Source organism: Lycium barbarum, chromosome 5 (assembly GCF_019175385.1).
Source record: "Lycium barbarum isolate Lr01 chromosome 5, ASM1917538v2, whole genome shotgun sequence".
NCBI lineage: Eukaryota > Viridiplantae > Streptophyta > Magnoliopsida > Solanales > Solanaceae > Lycium > Lycium barbarum.
The window spans coordinates 123,309,016-123,332,234 of record NC_083341.1 but is presented as its reverse complement, the minus strand read 5'-3'; the positions used below and the strand labels follow the sequence as shown (position 1 = coordinate 123,332,234).

Sequence of the window (23,219 nt, the reverse complement as noted above, 5' to 3'; positions counted from 1 at the left end):
GCAAGTCGGTTAATGTAGCAGTACTATAGCACACGTTTCTGCCTTGTCAGCCTATCTTGTAACGTCCATAATTCTCTACTCCGATGTCGTATCGACGAGTGGTTTATTGCGTTGGAAACTTAACTTGACGAACTTTATTTTAGGCTTTTGAAACACCTTAAAACTCCTAATATACTAGGAGATATACCCCTCCAAAGTTGACTAAAAATCTGCCCAAAATCCTGCCAACTTTTTCCAAATTTTCGTCAAACTTATTTTCTTCGATTTTCTTGATTCTGAAATCTTCCGAAACTCTCCATACATGATATTTATCACTAATCATACTTGATAATGGTCATGTCCTTTGGTTCCAAGGTTGTCCTTTCCGGTTACGACTTATAAGATCATAATTCATCATTTCCTTAAACAATATACTTAATAATGCTTCGCTCCTCACACTCCAAAGTTGTTTTACCTAGCCTAGCTCGACATACTTACATTCAAATTTAATTAGCGCTTCTCCGAGGTACGGGGTGTAACACTGAAAGTGCGGGGTGTAACAAGAGAGACTAAGTGGCACTCAATTTAGCCTATTAGTAAAATGTATACAACGATGACAATAGGAGGTGGTTCTATTTTCGTGACAATACATAGTCTCCAGACAATTTGTTTTTCTTTTACTATGACCAGCCCTGAAAATATGCCGATAAGGTTGAAGGGGACAAACGATTGTTCAGTTTCATGCAAGAAAAATATATCACAACAGAAAGTTAAATGACGACCATTTAGCTAGTAGCTAGACCGACACACGCATTTGAGGACAAATTAAAATTACATACTAAGATCAACAAAATAAAAAGTAACATAACCATGATTTGTTATTTTTATATATATAGGGGCACTATCATCTTGTTCATAAGTTAGCCTACTCTCAAACCAAAACAGGTTCAGAGTTGGTCGAGAGCATTAATTTAATGGGGTCTCTGGGAATAAGTGAGATTGATTATAAGAGCAGCAATGAGATTAATGTGTGCCCCTCCTCCATTTAGGCTGGCTGAGATACGAAATGCAATTCCAAAGCATTGTTGGGTTAAGGATCCATTCAGGTCCTTGAGCTATGTATTCAGGGACCTAATATTAGTTGGTACATTTGTCATACCCCATTTTAATCGGGTTAAATTAGAAGTACAACATATTGGTGATTCCTCTTTTTGTTTATTTTAAGGAGTCGCCACCTAATTATTTATGGTGAATTAGGACACCTAAATTGATTAAAGTTATTTTAAAGTTAACTCTGTTTTAAAAGTCTGCGAAACTTAAGATTCTAGGTAAGGGTTCAATTAGTCTAAAGGGAAGGTATTAGGCACCCTTTAAGACCCATTAATAATGGTTAACCGACCAGACTTATGATTAGTTAGGCTAAGTGTAAATATAGTATTATAGAAAAGAACGTAGCTTTGTAAATGTGGCTAAAGTTATAGATAGACCTGTGCGAATGCTATTTAAAATAGGACTTGTAGAAAAATAATTATTTGTATAAAAGAAGATTTTAAGTGCTATTAAAAGTAAAGACTTACAAAGACTAATAGTTCAATATAGACTATGTAAGGATTGTTTTAGCAAATATATGTTTCAAGCGTTGAAAAAGAGCAAAAGTGAAGAAGTTATCCACAATACTAGCTTGCCTTTTTATTTCTCAAAATAAGCTAACATTAGTGTATAATTTATGATGTTTTGAAAGTCCTAAGATGGTAAGAATGAAAAATGATTCCTTTAACCCAAGAATGTGTAGGCATGCTATTTGAAAATCAATTACTCCAATAAATGTTATAGATACTATATAAGTAGTTTAGAACATAAATAGAAGTGAATGTAATTTTGTGGAATTAACTACCCATTACTAAATTAAAACCCTTAATGTCACTAGGTTTATCTAAATTAACAAACAAAACTGTTAGTCATACAACACACATTAAATGCGCACGAAATAAAATAGAGGAGTAGATGTAATGTAAATGGGCTCAGCCCATTTAGGAAGGCTGCTGTCCGCTACTGTTGGGCTTCGGCCCAGATTTTATTTTCTTGTTTGGCTGCGGATTGGGCTGATCGGATACGAGAGGAGGATTTTGTTGGGCTTTTAGCCTAACGCCGAACGCGGAAGGAGATGACGAGTCGCTTGAACTCGTATGCGATAGTCACGCAAAAATAAAATAAAAAGGATTAGTACAATGAGGACTTATAAGACCTATACTTCAAATATGCAATAAAGAAAAAGTAACAGCCAAAACTTAGATAAAGAAACTCATGTAAATAGCGGCAGCCAAATGATTTAAATGGTCAATGGATAAAACCAAACCCAATAACAGAACATGGAAAGAGATAAGCCTTAATCGAAACACTCAAAGGGAAAGGGTCTTACAATTGCGGGCTTACTTTGACGATATGCTACATTACAAACACACGGGACTGCCATGACTGGTGTATATTAGTATACTATCTGCCTATCTAATTTCTTTTTAACACTAATCAATATTTAAATTCAGAGATGAATTCTAATCCTACTTAGCACCTCATTGTCATTTAGAGAGACACCAAAGGCATACAAAAAGCATACAAAGTGCCGGATATACCTAAGTATACCATATGTATATTCCAGTATAGACTTTTATTTAGGTACGGGTAACACATATAATTTTACCTATAACACATGCTCATGCTATTGTTCTTAGGAGAAACCATCATTTCAAATAAAGTGTCATAAATGAATTTACCAACCAGTTTGCCAAAGAAGGGATACTCAACATTACATGATAGTAACTAATTGCAGTTTGCTTGAAAGTGAACAGAGATTCATTTTTGATACAACAGAAACAATAGATATTTTAGACAAGCAACATTTTAGCTGAACAAAATCTTAGTCAGCTGCTGTTCTGAAACAACTGAGTGGTTGCTAATACTCAAGTTGATACAGAGAAATGTTACTTAATCCAAACTACTATTATAATGGAGGAATACTGTTGACAAGCTGAAATACTCCACAAAAAATCTAACGGACTGACTTAAATAGGATATGAAACTGGCTGACCATTTCAACAAAAATATATACTCAGACCAAACGAGTTACTGAAGTGAAATTGAACTAAGCAAGAACCATTCATATAATCAACAGAAAAATAAGAGTGTAAGGGATGCTAATGAGACAGCTACTTAACCAAAGACATGGAGAAGGATTTGAGTGTTGTTGAAACATTTGATCCTCTAACTTGAACTTAAAGTATTGAAGAAATACGACTAGAAAAGGTTTGGCTCAATAAACAACCAACTGTTTACTACTCCTGTCAACCCATTCCAAGAATTCAAACATGCAATCTTGGAGCATACTAATGGTCTAAAGGGTCCTAACTGAAGTCATAAACAGAACAGAGAATACTCAACAAGAATAAGAAAAGATTACTGAACCCAAAGGTATGATTATACTAAAGAGGTGAGATATTAATCAACAACTTCATCACTTAAACATTCAAGGACTGATTAAGACTGGACCAGCAACCAATTATCAAAAGGACAAGTTCAAGCAACATAACAAGACAACCATGTGACCCCAATCAGTCAAGCCAAATGTAACTAGACTTAGGCAGATATGTCAAGTATACACACTAAATGAAAAGAGGTATGTTTAACTTATTTAGAGCATATGAACATCAACCATGATCATAGACTTAAACAAATTTAAGAGAGTCAAATGAGTACTACAGAGTGATAGCTATATCATGGCATCCCAGGAGTGGGTTAAGGCGAGTAGATTAGCAGCCAGACCAAGATGAAAGAAAGCAGGCAAGTTACAACATGTTTGGAAGGGAGGGGTTATGCAAAATTCACTCAATGATACATGATGACATATCTAGAACAGTGAGAGAGGTAAATCACACTCAGCAGTGCAGAGTTCAAGGAGTAAAAATAGGACACTGACAAGGTTTGATGTTTATGATCAGTAGAGATGTCCAAAGTGAGATACAATGCTGCAGTATTCTAAAAGAGGAAACTAACTATGCAAGACTAATGAGAATGAACTATCAATACAGGATTCAAGCAGTCCAAAAACAACTCCTCAAGGTACTGATGGGCATACAAACTAGGTTCAATGCTTATGATTATATAATGGTCACATATGAATTGATTTGAGAAGCACAAAACCATATTATGGCACCAAGGCAGTAATTCAGGTAGACACAGTTGAATATGAAGTTATCAGATGGGTATTTCAGGTGTGCAAGGCACTTCAGGCAGTGTGACAGTTTGGAAGGGACAAGGTTAAGTGCAGTCAAAGCAGGCATGGGATGTAAAACAAGAAGCGAAAGCACTCAAAATCACATAGCACCATACGCAGCAAGGGAGGATTAATCACACCTAAACATAAATAAGTTACTAATCATTGTGAATTTGGGCATAGCTTGAGGCAGACACACCAAGTTTCATGTACACAGTTCTGAGATTTAGCTTAACACATTCATGTAATCAGTTGAACTTCATCAGTCTAATAGTCGTACAATAGGTATCTTATAGGATGTCATATTGGTCTAAGCTACTTTCATCTCAACCCTTTAGGACATATGTGATCTTGATACTGATGTAAAACATGCTTGTATAGTAAATTGTGATTAATATGTTGACAGAACATTCTCAACACATCCATGGGCAGCCAAACAGCAGATTTAACTAACAACTAAATAGACATGGACAAACATAGAGAAAGTAATCACCAGCTGCTCTAAGTATGAGTATGTATCAGACCACACACCTATTTTGAGAAACACAGAATTAGATTAAGATTCCTAGACAGGTTGCCAAACTTATACATTAGACAAATACGGGCAATGCTTCAAGGATACACATCAATTTATATACTACTCATGATGTCAAAGCACAAAGCCATATAAGATAAGCACTAATCCGAGATCAAGTCATACACAAGAGGTCTAAAGCTGGTAGTATAACAACAATAATTCAGACCCAATGAACACAATCCTTGATTACCATAAATCAGAACATCAACACATAAACATTATTTAACTAACATAGCCAGCAAATAACTTAAAAAACATCATCGATTAAATAAAATTACCACTTAACTAATTACTCTATCCAAAATAGATAAAATTAACTTGGTAAACATAATTAACTACATTAAGCTTAAACTGATACTAAACTCAACAAAGCATAACTAAAAATCCAAAAAAAAAAAAAGCGATAGGAAGTTTACCTCTTGTTGGCGCAGTGAACTAGGGTGTCGAGGTCGTCGAATCTACTCTCTCGTTATGAATAGACCCGAACACGACGAACGATTCGAACCTCAGATCGAAACAAACCAGAAATTTTATGTTGAATAAATGTTCAAGAACAGATGATAATTGATCAAAAGTGTATGAACTGTGAGGGTAAGCTCCGGGAAAACGCTGAATAATCGTTCCCTGAAAACGCTCAGTCAAAACTTGTCCTCCCAAAATGTTGAGTAATTCTATTTTTTTTTTATAGAAAAATATGAGAAAAGAGAGGAGCGTATGAGAGAGAAACGAAGGAGCGGGGGACAGGCGTGGGGAACAGAGGGAAGTGGAGGTGGAAGAGGAGCGTGGGAGAGAGGAGGAATGGTAGGGTAGGGAGAGAGGAGAGATGAAGAGAAAGGAGAGAGAGAGGAGTGAAAGCGGCTGAGGGTTGAAAGAGAAAGAGATTAGGTTTTGCTGAAACCTAATCTGAAATGTATTATTTCGTCTGGGCCGGGTCGGGTATTGTGGGCTGATTTGTAATGGATTGAAGTGTGGGCTGGTCCGTTTGAGTAGTGAAATGGGTAATGGGCTGGACGAATTAACTAGAGTATAGGCTAATAATTTGGCTGAAAATTATTGATTCTTCCTCCCCTATTTAATTATTCTTGGGCTTTTAACTTAATAACTGGTACAATATATGCTATGTGAAGACAAATGGTAAAAGGTAAAAAATTAATTTAACGAGTACAAATCCTAAATGAAACGATGACGAACCATTTAAAATTTGTGATAAAGTAATACAAGTAATATTGATAGTAAAGTAGTGAAAATGAAAGTAATGATATTAATAGTAGTAGCAGCAAAACATAATAGTGAAAATAAAGTGTTTGGCTTGTCAATGAATTTAGAAGCCCGAGTAAATAAAATTAAATAAAGGAGGGACAAAATTGGGTGTTAACAACATTCATTGGGACTGCAATTAATTAATTGCTTGGATAATTGGTTATTTTACCCAATCTATTGGGCTATCCACGGCACCATATTTTGGGCAATCTTTGTTCTTGGACACGGAAGTGGAGCTAAGTAGCCTCCAGGGCGTTCGACCCCCTTGACGAAAAATTACTGTATATATACAAGTTTTTTTTTTTAAAAAATGTATATACAGTAGATGTTGAACCCTCTTGGCTTCTTCATGTATTTACTTCTTCATATACTCCACATTGGACATGATGGTGGGCATGGCAGCTTTTCAGACAGCCAGTTGCTAAATAATGTAATTGGTCACATACTACATTCTGCTATTCTGGTAACCTATCCTCCCCACAAAACTCACCATCAGAACCAAGGAAATGTGGAGACGGATGAGTCTTGGGTGCAAATGCCGAAAAAGCTATACAAGAAATTAAAGTGGGTAATTCAACAAAGATTCTAACATACAAGATCCCATTTCCGTTGTTAGCATATCCAATGTACTTGATGAAGAGAAGTCCAGGAAAATCTGGTTCTCATATCAACCCATACAGTGATTTGTTTCAACCCTATGAGAGAAAATATATTGTAACATCAACTGTATCAGCGGACTATCATGGCAGCTCTCCTCGTTTACGTATGCGCCCTCTTTGGTACTCTCTAAATCTTAATCATTTATGGCGCTCCTTATTTGATTTTTGTAATGTGGTCGGACTTTGTTACTTGCATCACCATGGCTACGAGAAGAAGCTTCCCTGGTACCGTGGCAAGGAATGGAGTTACACCACTGATATCGACACATCTGAGATCGCCAAATGCTCGGGAGTTCCTCTATCCAATCCTTTTCCTTCTTCTTGACGTCTTGTTGCTGGATATCTCGTTCGTACACATCTTTCGTTTGTTTCCCGGGCCTCTAGTGAGTTACAGACAGAGTTTGAAGAGGGGGTCTAACCACAGTTGATAGAGACTACAGATTGTTCAATAACATACATCATGATATTGGAACACATGTTATTCACCTTCTATTTCCTCAGATAACACATTATCACTTGAGAGAAGCGACAAAAGCAGCAAAAGTAGTACTTGGGAAGTATTACAGAGAGCCAAAAAGCAATCAGGGGCAATTCCTTTTCACTTGGTGAAGGATATTACAAGGAGCATGAAACAGGATCATTATGTTAGCGATTCTGGGGAGATTGTTTTCTATCAGAACGATCCACACCTCTTCCAATCTTCTCCTTCAAAGGAAGACTGAATCAATCTCTGCAACTCACATGGGGGTGAGAGAGAGAGAGAGAGAGAGAGAGAGAGAGAGAGAGAGAGAGAGAGAGAGAGAAATCAAAAGAAACTCGCAACCTACTTAATTGACTAGTTTCAGAAACTTGGTCATAGCTATAGTTTTGTAATGCCAAACAATTGAAAAACAGATTTGAGGGCTAGAAAAACTAAGTTATCCTACGTAACCCCTGCTCATACTTAAACCTTTCAAGAAAATCAAGCCCAACGCAGTTCTCTAAAATATTACTGGCTAACTAAATATATTTTTTTTAAAACAAAAAAATCACAAACCAATACTTGAATTAAACGTAAGGAGAACGAAAATAATCCAAATCAGCACATGTTAATGTACCAAATAACTCAACCAGTACCCATGTACCTGAGAATTTTCTCAGATTTGGCTTGGCAAACAGGGGCAGTAAATTACTACAGCTGCAAAATGATTAAAAAAATTCTGTTACAATTGCTTGGACAATGAGCGCCAACGCTCAATACAACCAATATATACAAATTAAATCAACTGCTAAATTAAGGGGAGACTCAGATATTCCTGTAAACCCCCCCCCCCCCCCCCCCCCCAGCCCCCTTACTTTGTGCTAGCCAGAAAAATGTGAATCTATAGCTCTATCTATCAAGCAAGGGGAAAATATATTTGTGTTGGTTTTTAATTAAAACATGGTGCCACAAAAAGGTTAAAAGTATTGATTGAAATTTGTCTCTCAAATTTTTATTAAGCATAGAGGGTTTAAATATCTAACTTAACAACAGAAAATTTGCAAAATAATTTCAAAAGCCTAAAATGACTCAACAACCTAAACAAATCTAATAGAAATTTGAAATTCAAATCCATCCTAAAACTGAGCAACTTATTATGTTAAAAGTTACTGCAGTAACTAAAAGCAATTTTCGAATATAATCAAATATAATAGTTTGAGCAATATTAAATGTACATATCATAGATGTACTTTCAGATGTGTAATGAGCTAGTTAACTATGGTTCTCAATTTTGTTTGAGAGGGCAGCCTCGACGATAAGCATGAAGGAATCGACAAAATCATCGCCAAGCTGATTAGGATCTGGAGTCATTCCTTCTTCAACTGCTATAACAAATGTTAACTTCTTGGCATAGCTACACGCATGAACCATTAGCCCCTATATGCAATTGAATTTAGCGATTTAGCGATATTGATATAAGTAGTTTATTTTTTCTTTAAATAGAACAGTATGAAAAATATAGAAGATTCATATATATAATTGATCTCGACTAGTTTAATTTGTGACTGGGGCATAGTAGATAACCGGTTGATTAAAGATACTTACAGTGGGATGTCCATAACATGTTGGGGCAACAAATGTCAATGGATGACTGACCAAGAAACTTCTTCAAGCGGACCAATTACGTTTGAAAAGATTAGTGTTGTTCGGGATAGAATTCTTTCACAAAGTGTTGTCGCACCCTATGTTCCATGCGAAGGTAAAGAAAATATGTTAGGTCTAGATTACAAGGATAACTAATAAAGGAAATGGAAAAATAAAAATAAAGAATCAAACATATCCTCTTTGTTGAAAATTAAGTGACTAAGAGAAAAAGTGCAGTACCCTTAAGCCAAAGAACTTGAGGAAGAAGTGTAAACTATAAAAGATGCATCGAGACTCAAGAGAATGCTTCTTTCGATCCATTGATGTCTTAGCTTTGCGAACATAATCCAGAGGATTCTCTAATTCAGCTATAGTTAAGGGAATTAAGCTAAAGCTGAAACAATTTCCTTGTATCACTATGGCGTTCTTCTCAATCATTTCAGCTATAGCCTGCCATATGGTCATGTACGTTTATTGATTAGGCACATATATAATCTAAATCTTTTACATATCAATAACACGATTATATATCAATCTTTATTGAGCCCCTTTTTGCTAATACAACAACATTCATGTATGGGTAATTGAATAAAAAAATATCAATCTTTAAAGCAAAATATTTCTACATCAATGATCAATCTTTTGAACTCTATAAACAATCCAGAAGATCTTCATTTTTAACGGGTATATAAAGAAATACTCACTTGAACTCCTAAAGCCGGTCTCAAATTCATTAGAACAGTCGCTCTGCATCTCATTCGTTCCAGCGAAAATTTCCTCTTACCTTCAACTTCTACTGTCATGTCAGGAAGAAACACATTATAAAGTTTGACTAGTATGGTTAAAAGCAAACTTACATTGTTATATGCAGCCACGAATTAAATATAAGCTTTCAACCTTAACTACTTAGTCAAAAAAAAAAAAAAAAAAGATTAATTCCATAGCAAAAGTAACCTTCTATACGACTTTCACCTAGAATTTTATAGGTTTTGATTTCTGATCAAGATCGACTTTTCTATTCTGTTTGTAGGAGTACTTATTTTCTAACAAGTATACAGTGAGCTAATAAGGAGCTTAATTACCGTATCTTCGGTGGATATAACGAGATAATGCTACTTGTGTTATCCCCAGTATAACGTCATTAACCGTCTAATTTTGCAAGAGAGAAGAAAAACATGAGCTTAGGTTAGAAATAAAGGCCAAAACAGTGAAACAAGAGTTACTTTCAAAATTCAAACTAGAATACTCTGGTGAAAAGATAGAGAAATGCACCCAAAATTGAGTTTCTTTGGGAACATTCTACAGTTAGATTACGGCAGTCATGCACATAACTTATAGAACAATATTCCAAAATCAGCATTTCATTTCCGTTCTCTAAACTTTTACAATAGAAAATTGCATCTATCTAATTCCACTATCTCATTGCAATAATTTAGGGGTTGTTTGGTAGTTAGTTAGGAGCTAAGTTATTCATGTATTAAATTCTGCATAGTAATATTATGTTTGGTAGCATTCTTTTGCTCTGTATAAAAATAAATACACCTAATACGGTGTTTGGTTTGCAATTTAGAAACCCGCATAGCTAATACATATATAAGTTATGAAGGAATTTTTGTATCACTTTATGCAGAATAGGAGATAAAATAACTAATACAAGAATAACTAAACTCTGTATAACTAATCCCTATATAAAGTAGTACATAAATTCCCCTCATAGCTAATCCATGCAATACTACATGCATAACTCTAACTAGCTATCAAACGCCCCTTAGGATCTTAGAGTAAATTAACTCCTATTTTTTGTGAAAGATTACTAACTGCTACACTCGAATAGAATGTCCAGGGGCGGAGGCAGGTAGGGTTTAGGGGGTTCATCCTAACCCCCTTCGGCGAAAAATTACATTGTTTATATATGGTTAAAATTATTTTTTATGTATATATAGTAGATGTTAAACCCCATTTGACTTATTCATGTGTTTACCTCTTCGTATTCTGAACCCCCCCAGAATATCCTGGCTCCACCACTGAGAATGCCCTATATATATGTATTTCGGAATTATTGGGAATATGCTATCACAGTAAGATCACCCTTGGACGTAGGATGTGTTAGCTAGGTGCTGCCATACTCAGCTAATTAATCTCTCTAACGAAACGACTCCTTACAGTTTCTAAAATTGCATATATATATTTTATTTTTTTATTTAAAAAAAAAAACTTTTTTCCCCTCTTTCACGGAACTACAAAAATGACCTTAAAGGATTTTTTTCCATCATAGTTGCGCGCCCACCGCGACAAGCTAAAAATCTGACTCATAGCATATTACTAGATGGCCTATGCCGTGCTGCGCACGGGCCCAAGACTTCAGATTATAGTGTATCTATGTATATGTAGTTGTGTTTAGATAGTGATTATATATATATACACTATGTTCCAAATACGATTAATATAACATTGTAGTTTGTGCTCCGTATCTAAAACTTTATTATATTCGTGTTTGCTACGAAAATTTATTAATACTTTTTAAAAGAGAAGACTTGTTTAAAAGAAAACTATTTTCCTCTCTTTGAGATAAAATAATAGCAATATTTAAGCATCAGTTGATACTTTCAATTTTAATTCGATTAATTTAAAGATGTAAAATACTTATTATTTTTTATTGACTTTTGATTTGGATAATTTTAATTCTAATTATTAAATTAATTTTACATGTTTAAAACGAAACAAAGTAGAAATTGATTTTCTATTTAAACGAAGAAATGCTATTTTATAATTTTTGGTAAATATTCTCGGTTTAACTTATTTTACTTGTCATGTTGTCTTTTGCATGGTTTTTAAGGAAATGTGAATTAGAATTATTCATTTGATATTAATCTCTTTTCACATTTATTAGAGTAAGAATAAAAATAAAAAAGTAATTAAATTATATTTTAAGTATATTTAGTTTAGTAAACATAACAAATAAATGACATGGCGGAATAGCAAATACAACAATTAAATATTTTGAAGATACTTTGGGAATTACATGAATATTATTTGATTTTTAATATATGGGGTGCACATTCCTTTTTTTTTTTTTTTAAATATGGGGTCCACTTTTTTTTTATGAGTTCGGAGAGGGTGGGGTCCACCCTCCCCTTTTTTTTTTAAGAGTGACTGGCGACGAAGCATGGGTAAATCGATGCTTCTATATAGTAGAAAAATAGAAATATAATAAAGTATTTCTATCTACTTTTTAGAAGAGTTGGTAATATAAAGTATAAAAAGTCATTTTTTTGTCCTTAAATAAAAAAGTGGGTGGGACCACAAAGGATTTTTTTGGCGTTAAATAAAAAAGTAGGACCGAACACGGACGACGATCTTGCCTCTATAAACCGACTCTTCTATATAGTAGTAATAGTAAAGTAATACATATAATTTTTTTATCAAATTTTGATTTGGATAATTCTAATTCTAATTATTATATTAATTTTACATGTTTAAAATGAAACAAAATAGAAATTGTAAATATTTTTTGTTTAACTCATTTTACTTGTCATGTTATTTTTCACACGATTTTTTAAGGAAACGTCAATTAGAATTATAATTTCACTAATTTATCTTATTAATTATTTGATCTCCATTTAATATTATTTTTTCTTTTATGACATTAATCTCTTTTCACATTTATTAGAGTAAGGAAAAAATGAAAAAATAATTAAATTCTATTTTATTTTAATATATAAGTATTTTAAATATGTTGCTGTACAATAATTTCATTTGCTCCCACTAATGGGTTGATACGCATGTGGCAATGAATCCATCATTATTGATTTAATTGTTTGATTTTCTAAGCACTTTTTTTTTAACATTACTTGTTCTTTTTAATATGGGTTTCACTTTTTTTTTTTAATATTGCTTGATTTTTTTAGTATGGGGTCTACCTTTTTTTTTCATGTGAGTTTGGATGTGATGGGTTCCACTTTTTTTTGCTCTTTGTTGTTTTTTTTTTAAATACTGGTTGGTGTTTAATATGGGGCCATGAAGAACTTCTATTTTTTAATTTTTATTAAATATTTTTTGTTTAACTCATTTTACTTGTCACGTTGTTTTTTACACGATTTTTTAAGGAAACGTCAATTAGAATTATAATTTCACTAATTTACCTTATTAATTATTTGATCTCCATGTAATATTTATTTTTCTTTTATGACATTAATCTCTTTTCACATTTATTAGAGTAAGGAAAAAATGAAAAAGTGGTTAAAATCTATCTTATTTTAATATATAAGTATTTTAAGTATGTTGCTGTACAATAATTTCATTTGCTCCCACTAATGGGTTGATACGCATGTGGCAATGAATCCATCATTATTGATTTAATTGTTTGATTTTCTAGGACTTTTTTTTCACATTGTTTTTTTCTTAATATGAGATTCACTTTTTTTTTTTTTTTTTTTTTTTTAATATTGCTTGATTTTGTTAATATGGGGTCCACTTTTTTTTTTGTGGCCTTTTTTGTTTAACTCATTTTACTTGTCATGTTGTTTTTTACGCGATTTTTTTAAGGAAACGTCAATTAGAATTAGAATTTTATTAATTTACCTTATTAATTATTTGATTTCCATTTAATATTATTTTTTCTTTTATGACATTAATCTCTTTTCATATTTATTAGAGTAAGGAAAAAATGAAAAAGTAATTAAATTCTATCTTATTTTAATATATAAGTATTTTAAGTATGTTGTTGTACAATAATTTCATTTGCTCCCACTAATGGATTGATACGCATGTGGCAATAAATCCATCATTATTGATTTAATTGTTTGATTTTCTAAGCACTTTTGTATTTTAAGTATGTTGCTGTATAATAATTTCATTTGCTCTCTCTAATGGGTTAATATGCATGTGGCAATGAATCAATCATTATTGATTTAATTGTTTGATTTTCTAAGAACTTTTTTCTTTTTAACATTGTTTATTTTTTTAATATGGGATTCACTTTTTTTTTTTTTAATATTTCTTGATTTTATTAATATGGGATCCACTTTTTTTTTTTCTCGTGAGTTTGGATGTGGTGGATTCCACTTTTTTTTTTTAATTACTGGTTGGTGTTTAATATGGGGCCCATTTTTTTTAATATTAATTGTTGTTTAATATATATGGGGCCCACAATTTTTTGGGGCCCACAATTTTTTATTTTTGAAACGGACGATACACGGTTTTTTTAATGAAACGTCAATTAGAATTATAATTTCACTAATTTACCTTATTAATTATTTGATCTCCATTTAATATTATTTTTTATTTTATGACATTAATCTATTTTCACATTTATTAGAGTAAGGAAAAAATGAAAAAGTAATTAAATTCTATCTTATTTTAATATATAAGTATTTTAAGTATGTTGCTGTATCCTGTATAATAATTTCATTTGCTCCCACTAATAGGTTGATACGCATGTGGCAATAAATCCATCATTATTGATTTAATTGTTTAATTTTCTAAGCACTTAATTTTTTAACATTGTTTGTTTTTTTAATATGGGATTCACTTTTTTTTTTTTATTTAATATTGCTTGTTTTTGGTAATATGGGATCCACTTTTTTTTTAATTACTGGTTGGTGTTTAATATGGGGCCCAATTTTTTTTTTTAATATTAGTTATTGTTTAATATATATGGGGCATTTTTTTTTAATTATTAGTTGTTGTTTAAAATAATAATATATATGGGGCCCACAATTTTTTTGGGGCCCTCAATTTTTTATTACGGACGACAAAAACGGACGACGAAAAATGATCCCACTCGTGCTTCTATATAGTGTAAATACTGCATGTAGGACAAGAACTTATTGACCCCCAGATGTGCTTTCCTAGTTTAAGCAATCAATAAAAAGAGATAAAATTAAAAGGCAATCACGAAAGAAACTATATATAGTTTCACAGAAAAAAGCTTAAATCCATGAAAATGGATTAATATGTGTTGTATGTGATATTTAAGACCACAAGATTTAAAAGACTTTTTTATTTTTTAAAACTTTGTATCCAGTCAAACTAAGACACGTAAGATCAAATGTAGGAGTATATACTTACAGCATTTGTTGCATTCTTAACAAATTTAATGTCGTTCAAACTAACAGTCCGATAGATAAATCTGTGACGATTGGACTTAAATCTTTGTGCAACTGTAAAAGGTGATTGAGAGTCCTTCAAGAAGAGCATTGTAGCTGTAAGCCGCAAAATATCCACAACCGTATTGAACAAAAGTTTGATGAGCAACCACAACTTTACGAGGTACTTCCATATCAACGACTAAATATTTTCTCGATTATTTATTGATAAGTTCGATTTGTCCTTAGAGGAAGAAGAAACTGGGAGTGTCAGCAAAGAAGTAGGATCTGAACTTGTCCGAAAAAGAGAGAGTAAGAGGGAAATGAGTGAAACTCCATCCCCAAGCGAATGGTGAAAACGGAAAATAGAAGTTGCCTCGGCATCGGATGTTTTCACGTTAAGGATGTGAAGATCCCATAAAGATTTCGACATGTCAATAGTTGTCGTGCTTAGGTTTGATATATAATCTTCCACAAACTTGTCCGTGTCCATATTAATACCAGCGATCTGAGGTACTATAACATGATCATCTATATTCACTGCCGTGGGAACTAATCGTATTTCTCGGCTGCCATCACTTTCATCCATAACCTGTTGTGAGTTGTGACAACACAAATTGACAAACTTCATATTTTGTACGTCAACCTTGTAAATTAAAGACGTTACAGTACTATCGGGTTATATATTTAGAAAAATAATTGCCGGCAACAGCTAAGACTTGAAGTAACCTAAGGATCGGACAACTTCGAGCATTAAGCTCTCTGCTCTCGCTATGCTCAGGTCCACATTGAGTCTTATGAACACAGCTTTGCATTTCTGCCGAAAGCTGTTTTCACTATTTGAACCCATGAGACTTGCACTGATGTACAGTATTAATCAAGACTACATGATACAGTAGTTACCTAGCTGCTCCAAATTAAACAATCTCGTAGGCTAGTCACTGACTTCGTCATTACTTAATTTGTCAAAAAGGAGCAAATTTTTACCATTTCAAAGTCAATTCTGCCTTACAGATAAAATAGTGCACCCGATATATGACTCAAGTCTCAAGCATTTTTGTATATATATATACTTAATTTGTAGTACCTTATTTGTGCTAACAGCATTTTTTAGCTACTATAAGTAGAAGTAGTTATGCGAACTAAACTTTTGTAAGTACCTGCAAACTGGAAAAGCGTGGGTGTTTAAGCAACTTGTGTTGTATTTCAGCTTTGATGGCATCAACCTTAATTGGTACTTTCCATCCCATGATTGCTACAATGCATACATTGTAGTTAGGTTCATGAAACATTCGAGAAGGTGGACTCAGTAATATTGCTTCTTCTTCTTCTCCATTTTCATCTAATTTCTTTGATATTCGTATAGGTTTGAGAACCATCTTGTTATCACCAGAGTACTCCATATCTTATACTCTATTAATTATGTGAAGATGATCACTAGCTGAACTACGAGGCGAATATTGCTGATAAGAGGCTCCAATTATTTAAAGAAAAAAAGGAAGCTTTATTGGGTACACAGAGAAACCAAAGTAGGTAGAGTTTTCTTTGAGTAGATATATTTCAACCATAAAAAGTACGCTCTCATTAAATAGAATTTACATTCATTTTATATAGGAATATGTTTTCCATTGTAGTGCTGATACAAAAGGCTCCAATTATTTAAAGAAGAAAGGAATTTATTGAGCGCGCACAGAGTTGATAGATTTCAACCGTAAAAGGATCAAACTCTAACTAAGAGCACACCATCTTGCTAATGAGGGGGGAAGTTTCATCGTTGATTTAGACTTTTGTGAAAATAGCAGTACAACTTGGATGGGCTCCTCTCCATTTCCATTGTCTCCATTTTCCCCATGTTCTTACTTGGATGCGAGACACATGCTATGAGTTAAAATTAATAGTTAAAATTTAATTAACTAAATCAAGGTTCTAACCATAATTTGAATAATAAATAAGTCCTTATTAGTTTAAAAACTTTCCAAGTATTTCTCCGTTTGCCAGATTTCTTAAACTTCAACATTTTCATCTCTTCTCCTCTTCGTGCAAGAACAATATTTTCTGTAAAAAGAAATTGTCAACACCAAAAGTCATGACTGCAAAGTAAATTTCTTTTCTTGATATAAATCTATGATTCTAGCAAATTGTTATAATAACACATAACACAATTGAACATCATCGATATTTTTATAAAATAAGCAATTAGCATAATTAAAAGGAACCTAGTTATTAAAATATTTAACTGTCGTCATCCCTACTTATAGCCTTTTTGTTTTTTTGGTAATTACTTATAGCTAATTTTGAAGAGATAGTGCCCAATAGTTAAAATGAAATCAAAAGATTAACTCAAAGAAAAATTGAAAGATAGATTATATTTGTGAACACCTAATTTTTGACCGAACATAAATTTTTACACCATTTTTAGCATTTAAATATTTCTTTTAGGTTTAATTAAATATTTTAATTTTTAATTCATTTTTAGTAATTCTTACTTTTAAAAGATCAAAAGCTACAAATATAGAGTCACATTTTAGGATAAGTTTTGTTTTTTTTTTTAAAAAGGAAGTTTACAAAATATGTTTTCTTATAATTTAAGTTTTGATAAATAAGCTAGTGGTTTTAGTATTTCGCTTAGTTACATGTTCTTTATTTTGGACTAGCTATTTAGCTATTCTATATTTTTTTTTTAAAAGTGATTAGTTAGCATTTTTATCTTTTTTTTTAAAAAAAAGTATTCATACTCACCTAAACAACCTAATCTGTTACAAATTCAAATCCTCCTAAGTCCCATTTCCTTTACGTCTTTCAACCACAATCCTTATTCTACCACAATCCTTATCCCAAAACCAATCCTCCCAATTCTTTCAAACCCCTCACCCCTTTAAACTCTCCCCAAACATTATCCTCTAACCTTCCACTCTCACACGCCCCTTTAATTATGCAGAACACCCACACACATACACTATAAATAAGGCAACACAACACACAGGAATGGGGGAAGAGAACAAAAAAAAAAAAAAAAAAACACGGAGAAACATAAAAACAGCAAACACAAAAAAATAAAGGTTTTCTGTAAAGCTCGAGTTCGAGATTTCTGTTCGGGGTTTCGAGTTCGTGGACTTGAAGTTAGTCGTTAGTAACTGGGAAATTGGTAGAATATTGTAGCTTCATATTATTATTTTTCAGCGAGATATTTTCGCAAAAGGTAACATTCAGTCTTCTTTGTATAGTTCAATATCATGATTATATGATACGTATCGCTTTTTAATTATCGTTTCTGTTTATTAAGCCCGAAGGATAAATAAACTCATCATATGTGTATACTTTAGCAACCGTCCACTGTTTAGCAAGAATAGAATGGAATAGCAGTATTGTACGCTAATATTGGCATAATTAGCTTTAAAGGTAATTAAAATCAAGAGATAGAGGTGAACTCAAAATTTGTATGGTATCCTAACTAGAAGTTTAAATCTATTTTAGTTGACTGCCCATATAATCTCAATTTATTTCCATCCTTTCAATTAATCTGCCAATGGGATAATACTTAGTATATTTTTAGCCTAAAGGGAACTTTCATTTAGTTAAATTTTCTTTGGTTATGAATTTTGAATCTGGATATTTGGTTTGAATGGTTTTTATGGGGAATCATTATTTCTATGCAATCAAAGTTAACAATGTTTATTTTATTATTAGTTTTATTCTTCTTTTGAATATATGAACTAACTACTGATTATCATTCTTTGATTATATTTTATTTCCATCAATGATATCTTATTCACTGTGGTAACATCTTTCTTAATGGATGTCAAGATTAAAATATATGTTTTTGTCTATACATTAGATAATCAGAACCATGCGTACACTGAGAATATTACTTGTACTATGTTTATATCATAAAAAAATAAATCATAATATATTAATTTATATAATATAATTTATATATCCATTTTTCCCTTTCTCTGTTGCAATTGGTAGTTTGTTTATGTGACTGTATCCGCGATTTTCTTCTAATTTAGTGCGATTTGTTGGTTTTAAAATATATCTAAAAAATTTGTTGGGTTTCTTCAATATAATATGAGTGGAAAAGGGACCAAATAATCATCATGGTTTAAGCAAGGCAAGTAGGTTAAAAATTCTAGGTGCGATACGCAAGTTAAGGTCGCGTTTACGCGTCTAGCTGGCGTATGTCGAGGTTGAGGTCGCAACTACACGTCTTAGTCAAGACTAGTAAAAGGTCAATAATATTTAAGCGAATCATAGGCATAGCTAAATAAATACATTTTATCCAAAATAATTTAAGCCGAACACAAGTTGATAAAGCGACCGTGCTAGAACCACGAGACTCGGGGAATGCCTAATACCTTCTCCCCGATCAACATAATTGCTTACCCGGACTTTTTTTTTCACAGACCAATAATTAAAGAGTCAATTTTCCTTTTGATCAAGGATTCAATAAGGTGACTTGGAACACTAAAACTCAATTCCAAGTGGCGACTCTGAATAAATAAAATAATCCCTTTTCAAAATGTCACTTTAATTGGAAAAACCCTTTTAAATAAATTTATAACTACTTTTTTTATTTATTTATTTAAGGAAAAAAAGGGGTGTGACAGATGGCGACTCCGCTGGGGATAACTAGAATTCAAGCTTTATCTATTGACTTGTATTTGACTTTATTTATTTCTTGGATATATTCTGTGTTTGTTGGCCTAATGTGCTATTTGCCGCTTATTGAACGCTTTGATATTATGTGACTGCATATATAAACTATCTTCTCTCGCGCACCCCTCTTAGTCTCTCAACACATTCACCACTGTTCACTGTGTATGCGGATATGCTCCACAAAATTTTCTGTCAGGATGAGCCTGTGGGCGGTTACGCTCCTGGTTCAGGATAATTAGCAATCACACATGTTAGGCGGGGTTGGACCTCCAGTGAAGCCGGAAAAGCTCTGCTACCGGTAATCTGGCCTTCCCCAGCTCGAGTTGTCCGCTCGGGTAAGCCAGTCTAGAAACCTTCTCCTTTAGGATTTTAAACCTAGCAAACCAAACACAAGCAATAATTATCCCTAGTAGGCTACGCTTTATTTGCATCTCGTGCATTTGGCCTAATAGGACTTGGCACAGGGGCCGGGTCCGTCTAAGATAGGTGTCTATCTCAAAAAACCACCATGTTTATTTTATGTGCTATCCGAAAACATATTTATTTGGAAGGCTTTTGTATGTTGACCGGTTTTTAGGGTGATTAGGAAGAATAAGATAGAAATAATTATCCTCCATTAAAAAAAATAAAAAAGGGTCGAAGATTGTTGGTGTCACTATAAGAGGTAAAGTGAACATCTCCACTGTGTTTTTCAAGACTTGGTAACAAATCTGGTGCACACATGAGATTTGCTGAAGATCAAAAGGATTGAAGTTGTGTGGTGAGTGCATTTTGATCTGCAACAAGCTTTGTGTAAGTTGCATATTGGGCAGCATTTAATGGAGATGCCTTGTTGAGAAGGAACCATGGTTTTGGTAAGCTGTTTGAAACTTGTTTCTTCCAGTACCTAATTAGATAGCCTTTTGGTGTAAATGGGTTCCCATTTTCTCCATCTCCAGCCACAACAACCTGCATTTACAACACCCTATGAGTATACAAAGTCACAAACTTTATGAAAAATCAAGATTTACTTTATTGGCACCCAAATAAGTACATAAAAGTTTCAATCTTTATGGCAAATCAAGAATACTTCATTGACACCCAAATGAGTACATAAAGTTACAATCTTTATAACATAATCAAGTTTTTACTTCATTGACAACCAGAGTGTACTACATAAAGCTACAATCTTTATGACAAAATCAAAGATTACTTCATTGACATTTGACACCCAGTAAGTACACAAAGTTACATTCTTTATGGCAAATCAAGATTAGTACAAGAAACTGAAATAGATGAGCAGAAGAGTTAAAGAATGTTACTTACATTGAAAGATGGTAATGAGGACAAAAGAACAAGTAAGATGCAGGAAGGAAGAAGAATTTTAGTGAGCATTTCTTGGTGTGAAACACAGAGAGAGAGAGAAGGTGAAGAGTAGAATGTTGGTGGGGAGTGTTTGGTTAGAGGCACAAAATTTATAGTAGAAGGTTCTATAAGAGTACAGTAGAAATTAGAGAAAGATGAGAGTGTGGGGTTAGTTCTGTTCTTGCCCGTTTGAAGTTGAAACACTATCTCTATTTTCTGAATCCGCGACTTTTCTAGCACAAAAAAAAAAAAAAAAAAAAAAAATTGAACCAAACTAGTACAAAAAAAAAAAAACACATTAATAAGTTTCACGCACGAAATTCGTGCGTGAAGCAGCTCTTCTGTTTTTTTTTTTTTTTTTTTTGGTGTTACCTTTCAAATCACATTTTTTTCCTTACTTTGGGCAAAGATTAGTCATGTTTCAAAACCCCAAAATATCAATATTTTATATAAAACTTAATATCTTTTTTTGCGTACAATAATGTCGGCTCATTACATCAAGTCCACCTAAACGTTTGGATCGTCGTTTTAGGGGTTCTAAAGTGCCCCGAAGTAAGTTTTGAAACTTGTTATATTTATAGGGTTTTGATTTAAGTGTTTTATTATATTTGAATGTACAAATATAAATATTTGATTTAATAATAATTCATCTAATACGAGAGGATTATACTAATTAAAAAATAATTCATTCCATTTAATTACAATACTAATTAAAAGCAATACAATAATAAATTACAATAATAATACAATCTTCAAGTTATAGAGGCTCTATTATTTCGAGACGTGCTTGTACTACCACGGCTTTGTTGCCCACACGAACGCTTGTCATGGCCATATTGCTTACATGTAGAACACTTGCGAGAGTAAGTTCTTTCACTAACATCCATTTGATTGGGTCTATGACTCCGTGAGTTAATGCCCAATTTCCTAATGTAATTCTTGTTAGCAACCATCGAAAACGGTTCGTTTGGCCAATAAGCTTCATTACCAAGTGGGTGGAATTGGCCAGAATATGCTCTAAGAACTGTGGACCTTGTATTCCCCCGCCACATAACTTGTTACCGTTTTTCTCATTTTCTCGAAGCACTTGACAGCATGAGAACACGGCATGTGATACGTTTGCCACTTACCGCAAGTGCATGTTCTTGTTGCCTCATAAACGGTATGCACGTTTCCACCCTCACCGTTGTGATAACCCGTCCTAACTTCATACACATGTTGAATTGGGTCATACTCGGTCATTTGGTGATGCTCACATTTTTTTCTATAATGCTCCATATTTTTTAAGGGCTTTGGCATCCATGTCCCGCCGTCGGCTAATATCGCTCTAGCCTGCCTTGTCCTGACAACAAATCTCTCCACAACTTGCTTGAAAGTCATTCTCACCATTGCGGTGACAGGTAGTCCTCGAGCAGATTTCAGCAAGCCATTGAAAGACTCTGAGCTGTTTGTTGTGAGCATGCCCCATCTTTTGCCTCCATCAGCATGAAACGTCCATTTTTCAACTTCGAGCTTCATTAACCAAACATATGCGGGTTCACTCACTGCCCTGATCAGATCCATTTTTGCAACCCATTTTCGTTGTTGATGCTCCATCGCAGCCCCCCACATCAATTTGTTTAGAGTGCCATTGTGAAACGTTGATTGCAAATTTGCCTTCAAGTGCCTTAAACAATAGCGATGGTAAACAAAGGGAGGCTGCCACCCCGGTAAATTATCCATATTGTGCAATATGCCTTTATGACGATCAGACAACACGTATATGCCGGTACGATCCTTAATAACATGAGATTTCAAATGGGTCAAAAAGATCCCCCATGTGTCGTTGCTCTCGTTAGCGGTAATTGCGAAAGCAAGAGGAAATATTGACCCATTGGCATCCATTCCTATTGCAATTAGGAGCTTGATGTCGTAGGCACCATATACATGCGTACCATCTATGGATATCACTGGTCAGCAGTGAGCAAAACCATCAATGCATGGTTTGAATGTCCAAAATACGAAGTTGAAGATTTTACCCTCTATAAGCCGCCACTCTACAACAGTACCATTATTAAAATGTTGTAGAGCTGCCATATACCTTGGCAGCGATTGAAAAGAAGTATGCCAATTTCGAAAGACCATCTCAAAAGCGCGTCTACGCCCGAGAATTCCCTTTCTGTTGCTTATAGTTTTACTATATACGGTTTGAACGTTTCGAATACAATCTTTGATGGGGATCCTGCACAAGTTTAAACAAACAACATTTAGTAATGATCTTTTAATCGATATAAGACATATAATGTAC

At 33.5% G+C, this 23,219-nt stretch overlaps 1 protein-coding gene and 2 pseudogenes across 1 annotated transcript; 1 reads left to right on the top strand and 2 right to left on the bottom strand.

Moving 5' to 3' along the window:
• Nucleotides 1-953: 953 nt before the first annotated feature.
• Nucleotides 954-7,511, top strand: LOC132642684 (omega-3 fatty acid desaturase, endoplasmic reticulum-like; annotated as a pseudogene).
• Nucleotides 7,512-8,368: 857 nt separating this feature from the next.
• LOC132641354 (wax ester synthase/diacylglycerol acyltransferase 11-like) lies at nt 8,369-16,427 on the bottom strand (annotated as a pseudogene).
• Nucleotides 16,428-20,141: 3,714 nt separating this feature from the next.
• LOC132641353 (polygalacturonase-1 non-catalytic subunit beta-like) lies at nt 20,142-21,143 on the bottom strand. Its single transcript, XM_060358315.1, has 2 exons — nt 20,894-21,143; nt 20,142-20,536 (listed from the first exon to the last, which is right to left on the bottom strand). Exons 1-2 carry the CDS (start codon nt 20,960-20,962, stop codon nt 20,327-20,329), a joined length of 279 nt encoding a protein of 92 aa, XP_060214298.1. The 5' UTR covers nt 20,963-21,143; the 3' UTR covers nt 20,142-20,326.
• Nucleotides 21,144-23,219: the final 2,076 nt, after the last annotated feature.

Excerpts from the sequence above, each read along its gene's own strand:
- LOC132641353 (XM_060358315.1), bottom strand. The coding sequence starts at position 20,962 with ATGCTCACTAAAATTCTTCTTCCTTCCTGCATCTTACTTGTTCTTTTG. Across the intron at positions 20,537-20,893 it reads CCTCATTACCATCTTTCAAT|GTTGTTGTGGCTGGAGATGG; the intron begins GTAAGTAACATT and ends TTGTAAATGCAG.